The 8495-nt window shown below is 35.2% G+C and overlaps 2 protein-coding genes across 3 annotated transcripts; one reads left to right on the top strand and one right to left on the bottom strand.

Annotated features, from left to right (window-relative positions):
- The first annotated feature begins 647 nt into the window (after positions 1 to 647).
- Positions 648 to 1977, top strand: LOC148213285 (calmodulin). Its single transcript, XM_088119734.1, has 2 exons — positions 648 to 918; positions 1316 to 1977. Exons 1-2 carry the CDS (start codon positions 843 to 845, stop codon positions 1687 to 1689), a joined length of 450 nt encoding a protein of 149 aa, XP_087975860.1. The 5' UTR covers positions 648 to 842; the 3' UTR covers positions 1690 to 1977.
- A 619-nt stretch (positions 1978 to 2596) lies between these two features.
- Positions 2597 to 7201, bottom strand: UBC22 (ubiquitin-conjugating enzyme 22). 2 transcript variants are annotated; one of them, XM_022298828.2, is made up of 7 exons: positions 7043 to 7201; positions 5333 to 5462; positions 4583 to 4727; positions 4414 to 4491; positions 3791 to 3903; positions 3566 to 3669; positions 2597 to 3132 (listed from the first exon to the last, which is right to left on the bottom strand). In XM_022298828.2, the coding sequence occupies exons 2-7, from the start codon at positions 5333 to 5335 to the stop codon at positions 2775 to 2777; spliced, it is 801 nt and encodes a 266-aa protein (XP_022154520.1). In that variant the 5' UTR covers positions 5336 to 5462; positions 7043 to 7201; the 3' UTR covers positions 2597 to 2774. The 2 variants fall into 2 exon arrangements, with proteins under 2 accessions (XP_022154520.1, XP_087975856.1); XM_088119730.1 differs by having other exon boundaries at positions 7040 to 7193.
- Positions 7202 to 8495: the final 1294 nt, after the last annotated feature.

Genomic DNA, 8495 nt, shown 5'->3' with positions numbered 1-8495 from the left:
ACTCGAGTAAAAAGGGAGACCTATGCATTAGAGAGAACAACATTTTTAACTTAGATGGTCAACAAAATAACTATTGTTCTGGATCATTTTCAGCCAAACAAAATTAATCGCATGACACGAATAATTGATATAACTAAACTTTTCAATTATATTTGATGTCTTTCCTTTTATTTTTTTAATCTTAAAGTGAAGCTGACGTGAAAATATTTCAAATATATAGATAAAAGAGATTGATAAGAATAAATAACTTAGTTAATTGGAATGAAAATCAACTCTTAAAATATCAACTTGAACATAACTCAACCGATTGAGACATATAAGTTCGGATTCCATTTTTTTTCCCTTGAGATAAATTCTACACATTGTTGAACAAAAAGAAAAATTAAAAAGAAAAAAGTATTTAACCCACTTAAAATGGGAGACACCCAAACTATTTATTGGAGTTTAGTTTCCTTTTTAGTTTTTTTTAACAAATAAGGAGGGCATTATGGTAAACTCGCATTCCAAATGACTGACAAAAAGAAAAGTAAAGAAGGTCAAGAATGGAATATGGAAATTTGGGAAAAAGAAGGAGGGCAAATGGGTAAAATCGAAGTAAGAAAATTCGAGATTCAGAGCATTTAAGAGGAGGTGGAGCGCTCGTATAAAAATCCAAGCAATTCTCCTCCGACCCTTCCGAAGGAACAAAATTCCCTCTCTCTTCTTCTTCTTCGTCTTCTCCGGCTGGTGGCCGCCGCTCTCTCTCTCCTCTTCTCTCTCTCTCTCTAGGTTCCATTGTTTCAGAGCCTTTCTGAATCGTTCCTCGGAAGAAGAGATCATTCGATATTCTTCTCGAGTGAGCAATGGCGGATCAGCTTACCGATGATCAGATCTCTGAGTTTAAGGAGGCCTTCAGCTTGTTCGACAAGGACGGCGACGGTTCGTTCTCCATCTCTACGTTTTTATTTTGTTTCATTCTGTTGATTATATACTCCGCATTGCTTTTTCAATCTCGTGTTCGTCTGCGTGCCGGATCTCTGGTTTCCGTTAGATTTGTGGATTTTGTTGTTCGTTTTCGGTTGTTTCATATGAATTTGTTCTCTATATCTCTTTTTTTTTTTTGTGGTTCGCTCAGGATTGGCTTCTTTAATCTTGTTCGTTCGTGTTGGATCCCTGCCTTTAGCTTTTCTAGTTTCATATGAATTCGTTTTAACGTTGAAGATATTGTCGCCTGTGAGATGATGATTCTGAGTGAAAAGTTAACTGTTCATTCTCTTTGATCATGATGATCATGAATTCACTCATTTTCTCTGCCGTTATGTTGATCTTACTGCAGGTTGTATCACAACCAAGGAGCTCGGTACAGTCATGAGGTCGCTAGGTCAGAATCCAACCGAGGCGGAGCTTCAGGACATGATCAATGAGGTCGATGCTGATGGTAACGGAACAATCGACTTCCCTGAGTTCCTAAATCTCATGGCTAGGAAGATGAAGGACACCGACTCGGAGGAGGAGTTGAAAGAGGCATTCCGCGTCTTCGATAAGGATCAGAATGGCTTCATCTCTGCTGCTGAGCTCCGCCATGTGATGACCAATCTCGGCGAGAAGCTGACCGAGGAGGAGGTCGATGAGATGATCAGAGAGGCCGATGTTGATGGCGATGGCCAGATTAACTACGACGAATTTGTCAAGGTCATGATGGCCAAGTGAGCATCATCTTCAACTATCACCAGACCTCAATCATAATAATCTTACCCAAAAAAAAAAAAAAGAAAAAAAGGAAAAAAAAAGTACCAAAATAGGGGGTTGGTTGGTTGACTTTTACAATTGGATCCTCCGGATTTGCTATTTGATTTCCCATCCATCAATCTTCAGTTTATATGGTTTGTTCTAATCAAAATCCATGTTAGGAAAATAGTGGTCTGCTCTGTTTGTGACGTTTTTTTTTCAATTTGAATGTATCATCATGTGACAAAGAAAGTGTCTTCTTCGCTGTTCCTCCCTCCTCTTTCTGTCTTTCTTTTTTCTTACTTTCGTTTCCCTTTTTCTTTCTTGTCTCTTTTCGAACGTCAAGTGCTTACAGAGGATTTAATGTGGTTGGATTGGATTGTACTACCTACTACCATTGCTTCCGTTTCCTCTTCATTTCTGAGTACTTAAGAGCTTGTGTAATAGATCAGTGAAATTACCATTCTACCCCGGTACCGATATCAATCATAAATTGTTAAGATCAGAGACTTCTGTTTTTGTTGAGAATCTATCAAACCTCTTGACCTTCTTCTGATCGAAAATGTCTCATAATCATAGATTTTTTACTCGTCAAAAACATCATTTTTCAAAATCTTGAGGGATCCTCAAGACATGGTTTTGGATCTTTAGAGGTGCTAATGGTTTCTCAAGACCTTTAAATAAATAATATTCAAATGCCCAAATGGTCAAGCTCCAAATTTCGAATTTTGAGTTTTCAAATCAATTTACACACATCTCAACTCAACTAGACCGAGTTTCGATTTTCGAGTCAATTTTAAATGACCTGAAACCCAAGGCAGATCTATCCAACATCTATGTGAGATTTTATGCAACATATTTGAAAAAGTAAATGGTAATATGCTTAAAATGAAAGAAAAGGAAGTCAATACCATGAGTGATTCAGCCAATGAAAGTGTGTTTCATTACAAGTTACAACACAACCACCTTTTTTTTTTTTTTTTTTAAACTCTCATTACTCTGGATGATATTATTTAACAAGAGAGCTAACCTTAAAAACTGCCCATTACTTAAACATTTTCATAGCATCACAATCTCTTCAAGCTTTTCTTTCTCGCATCTATTTTCTTCTTGTCAGCCTGCATTTTCAAGGGTGGCCCAGCAGCAGCTTCCTTCTTCACTGCTGCTGCAGCCACCCCGGAACCCCCGACTCCAGATTCTGTGGTTGGTGTTGCAGCATTTGACTGCTGCTCCTGCCCGCCTCTGACTGCGGTGTTAGAATGGGCAGTTGGACATGCCAATGGCAGTGCAGCAGCAGATGTGTTTTTGAGATCTGTATTTAGTGCAGATGCATTCGTTGGGTCAACATTGAGGGCAGTTGTCGATTCGGAGATGGCTCCGGTTTTGAACTTCGGTTTTGGCTTTGCATGGATTCCAGTATAAATCCTGGCAAAACCAAGAGAAAAATTTGCAACATGTTTGCTTACCAATCATCCAACTTTATCATTCATCATTATAATCATCTTTGAAGAGATGCGCAATTACAATTTACTAAAACATAAAGTTCTCATAGAACATAGTTACAGAGTGAGGTCGGGATGAATTGAATTTTGAAGGCAATAATGGTTGAGTGAAACAATTTTTCAATAAGCATTTCTACAGGTACAAGTAACTAATTACTTTTAACTATGTAACCAAATAGCACGAAAATTTTGAATCTTTAATGGGCTAAATCCCTTTTTTTACCAATCTCACTTTTATAGTTTAATCACATGGGGTTCACCAATAGAATCTATCTGAATAAACAATAATCATTCCAACATTTCACATCACCCAATATCATAAAACAGATAATATGGAGTGGGGGGGCCTGACTCACCTGGCATGTCTGGCATACTCATCGTAATTTTCAAGTAGCATCTTGCCAGCTTGTTCATTCAAAGCTGATTCTGGAAATGGCTCAATCAGTAGACATCTAACAACCTGTTCCATATAACACCCATCTTACTAAAGATTCTGAAGCAAAACATCTTCAACTGGACTTCTAAAACATAAGAAAACATGATGATGATGATTATGGCCACAAATTTGAAAGAGTATTTACAATTAGGACGTGCCGCAACCCGAGGCTCGGATTCCAATCCTTTTTCAAAGTGTTGACGCAAATCTCGCCATTGGTTGCAATGTTTGGATGAAAGATCTTAGTAAGGAAGTAACCTAATAAACAAATACGAAAGATAATGAGATGATAATATACCATTGAGGCCATCTAGGGAGAAGAATAAAAGACACGGGTGAATCGAGAAACCTTTTTCTGCCGTAAAATGAAAATCTATTTAATAATTAAGCTTATAAACACTATTTTCACCTATGTGTTTCTTTCTTTGTTATATAGTTTTTAAAAACATTTTCAAAATGCCATTTTTTTTAAAAAAAAAAAAGTGTAGTTTTCCAAAACTTGTTTTTGTTTTTGAAATTTGACTAAGAATTCAAAAATGCTTTTGAAATTCAAGAGAGGTGATAAACTTACTAATGAAAATGTACAAAAATAAGCTTAATTTTTAAGGATAGAAAACTAAAAATAAAATGGTTACCAAACGACACCTTAATTTATCAACTAACTATGAAGACTAGATCCCTAAGATAAACCTTGTCCATAAGATGAACTCAGCTATAGGCCAAAGTCATTAATGTCACAAATTGAATCCAATAATTATTAGACCAAACCTTTGGGAGGAGAACATGGGAAATCATGAGACAAAATCAACTTCATGCGGAAAAGGCCATTCTCATAAGGAGTCCCCGCTGCAAGGGCAACAATCATAATTCAGTATGAAAAGTAAACTCCTTGTCAAAGAAGAGATAAACTTCAGTGATAAAGTGATAAATGACATGCCTGGGCCTTCAATGTCAGCATATATTGTTGAGAAGTCATCATCGTTAACGCCTACTTTTATGCCTTCAGGTGGGGATTCATCAAGGCTCTTCAACTCCTTCGCAAGTTGCTTTATAACATTTGGTGGAAGATTTTCATTGGTGGCCTGACACAAATCAAGAGATGCACCGTTAATGGGGTGTGGCAGAGAACAAAATAATAAAAACCATTTCACATGCGACACAGCCAAGAACTAGGATATCAACACAAACGTTCTACATCATTGCATCATTGTTTGTGTCTTATTCTATACATCAAAGAAATTCATTAAACCCAGTAGGCAAACCAGAGGACAAAGATGTGAAAAATATACTTTCTTAATGCTTCTCTTACTCCCGTTCCCTTAAGCCAGCAAAAGAGGGAATTTCTATGCATTCTATGAGAAAAATACAGAGTTCTAGATCTTTTGGAGGTATGGTCTCTCAACTCCAAGATTAAGCCCCTTTTCATCTGCTCACGTGTATCCCTTCTTATTATCTTTCTTCCCCAACAGACTTCCATGCTCAAGAAATCTAACTGTTCACAATAACTAATCAACTAAATCATTGATAGAACTGCATTCCTCTGTGCACAAGCAAACTTTCTGGGAGGTAAAGGAGGCATATCGATTGGTTTGCATCAACACTGTTATTCCATAAAGCACAAGCACACAACAACAATATATATATATATATATATATAATGTGTGAAAGACATAGGCAAATAATTTACCATATCCAATGGAAAAACAAAGGCACTTCTTCGCTGCTGCTAAAGCGAATAACTTATTCAGCAATCAACAGAAACTGAGCCCCAAAATTTGAACTTTCTGAGTGTAAGCAATCCAGCAGCAGAAAATAACCTGCATATGATATTGGAAGTTAATGGGCAAAATAAAGTACAGCTTGGGAAATGGCTAAAACATAAGAAAGCGGCATCTGCACTAAATTCATGTTGCTTTGGAAAAGGATAATAAATAACTGTAGGGCAGGGAAACATTGAACCTTTGGCTAATCCTAAACAAACAGTACAATAACCAAAGATAAATTAGACACGTGCCAGAGTTGATACGATAAAATCAATGGAATGTTTATTCAAGCTCTCAACAAGTTTGTGCCCTTTTATAAGGGAAATATATGTTTCATGACCAGAGTCATCTGGTCATCTCTAATACTACAATGCAGTACGGATGCATACGATGGAGGAAAAAAAGGACACTGAAGAGTTGGCTGAACAAGTATATACTATATAAGGGATCCACAAAACTGACTTGATCATAATCTTCTGCATATATGATGTCTAAATTCAGAAGATCTTGCTACTGTTATGCCTCGGCATACTAAATCCATCCCACTCAGGAAACATAAAACAACAATAAGTAGGTAGTATGTTGCCACGGATACCAAAATCTGATTTGCTATTCATTACATCATTCAAGTGACGTGTTAAGAAGCTAAAAAATAAATATAAAAAGAAAAAACCTCAAACGGGTAGAGTAAATGCTAGTTATAGGTCGTAACTAGTTCAGAAGATGAAGAGAAGAGATGACAACTAAGATTGACATCCGTAATTTAGGATTACAACTTAGACATCGACACTTTCTTATAGAATAACCACAGATATTTAGCAATTAGCAGTGTGAAGGCTTAATGTCTGATGTGATCTAATATGAATAATGGTTGGTTTTTAAGACTCTAAAATAAAAATAAATAAATAAAATCATCAATAGCTTCCTCATTTCCAGGTCCTTAAGCTTTAAATGATCTGTAATCTGGATGGTATGCATAATTTCACAAGGGTTGCACTTCCAGAGTGAAGAAGAACAGAAGGAATATTGTCACATCACAACCGAACAAACTTAGAAATGAATAATAACCGACTGATTTGCCTAAAAAAAACTGCACAATTTTTAAGGGTTTAAAGTTAAGACGTGATGCAAGAATATCCCAATACATCTCCAAAATCAAAATCACGCAAAGGCATTTTATGTCAAAACACTGCGTTGCTAAAACCCCAAAAGAGAAGTCTCTCAATGGCAAAATATCATCAGAACTTCGCACATGTACCAGATGCCTCGACTTCTTAATCCATACAAATAAAGAGAAAGAAGTGCGCCATTCGCTAAGGCTAACTTTTAACGCTTAAACTTCAGCATCGGAAGAGAAAACCTTGCAGAAACAAACGTTCCAAACAACGGCAAGAACAACCAAGAAAAACCCTAATTTCCCCAGAATCACCCATTCCCATTTGCACATTCACTCTAAAGTGAGAAGAACAACAAATGCATCTCCCATCCGAAAAGAATCAAGCAATTAGCAACTGAAGAGATCGAAAACTGCCCGATCGAACTGAGATTGACAGCGGAAACATCATTCACAGTCACAAAAAGCAAAACAAAACTACCCCAGAGACGAATCAACAAGTCAGATGAGAAAATACCACCTCTGAAGAATCTTCGCGGCTCCTTTTTCCCGTTCTCAGGAACCAAACAGAGAGATTGAAGAAGAAGAAAGAGTGTAAACAGAGGCGAAGAGAGTTGAGAGAGAACAAAGCTTTCCTTTGAAATGATTGATTGATCAATTGATTGGCGATTTAGAGAGGAGCGTTTGAAATATTTATTTATTCAATAAAAATTATAAATAAATTGTTGTTGGAAATAAAATAATTTATTTTTCCAGAAAGAAACACGTGTCACTGTAAATTTTTTCCCTACTAATTTAGCCCCCTAAAACTTTGATAATTGCGTTTAATGCCCCTATTGTGTTTTTAGTTTCTTTTTTTTTTTAATTTTACTTTAGATTTCTTTGTTTTTGTTATAATGTTACCTACTTTACTTAGATTGAAAACTTAAAAAAAACTAGTTTAATTTTTTTTAATTTAGTTAATAATTTAAATGTATTTTTAAGATAGGTGAAAATAACATCAAGTAAACTGTGAGGGAAAAAAATATAATTTTTTTAAAATAAATCGTTGTTAGAAATATGTTTCTTTTAACGAAATTTAAAAATTAACTTGAATATGAATATAATTCAACTAGTTTTTAGAAAAGTAATTCAGATGAATAGTCATAGTTCATCTGATTGAGACAAATATGTATTTAAAAAACAATGTTGATACAAGAGAATTATTTAAAATTTAAAAAGTTTAATAAATTAGAATTGCACAATAATCAAAATTTTTAGATCGGACTTACAATTAACCAAAAGAAAATAAATGAGGATAAAGATAATTAAAAGGAAAAAACTATGGTGAAAAAAAAAATACTGAAACTTGATAAAGTAAAAAAAATGGTAGAAAGTAAAATAAGTGATAAAAAGGAAAGGCTTTATTTCGGTCGTTTGGATTAAAAAAAACTCTTTATCAAATATTAGAAATATTTCAATTTAGTAGTTCAATTTTATATTTATTTAATTTTTGTATTCAATGAAGTCATTATAGCCAACTTAGTTAATATTATTGATATAAATGTAGAAGTAACCTAAACATGAGATTGTTACTCAGCATTTTTGCAGTTTGCCATGTACCTTCCTTAGATTTTTCATTCACACAATCCCATGACATCTCATGGAAAATTCTTTTTCTCCGCTTAGACCTATCCAGTCTAGGGATATTTTAGTGATAGGTTCTATAAGAATGGGACGATCCTATTTGGTCAAATACCTAGCAACAAACTACCTCTTCTCTTGGAAAAAGAAGTTCACAACCCTTAAGCCTTCTACCTCTTAAGCTTTTCGGCCATTGCAGAAAAGTAAACATATTTATTTCTGGTTCTAGACCAATAGTTCTAGCGGTCGACTCACTTCTTTCAAATTGTTTCTCATTATTAAGAAAAGGTAACAAAGTATGAGAAGTTGAGTAGATGGATTGGTCTGAGTGGAGGGAAAAAAAGGATTGA

The sequence above is a fragment of the Momordica charantia genome (genome assembly GCF_013281855.1).
Source record: "Momordica charantia cultivar OHB3-1 chromosome 1 unlocalized genomic scaffold, Mcharantia_2.0 BLBB01000001.1, whole genome shotgun sequence".
In the NCBI taxonomy this organism is placed as follows: domain Eukaryota; kingdom Viridiplantae; phylum Streptophyta; class Magnoliopsida; order Cucurbitales; family Cucurbitaceae; genus Momordica; species Momordica charantia.
The sequence above is the reverse complement of the archived record's forward strand: the minus strand, read 5'-3'. Positions and strand labels throughout refer to the sequence as shown.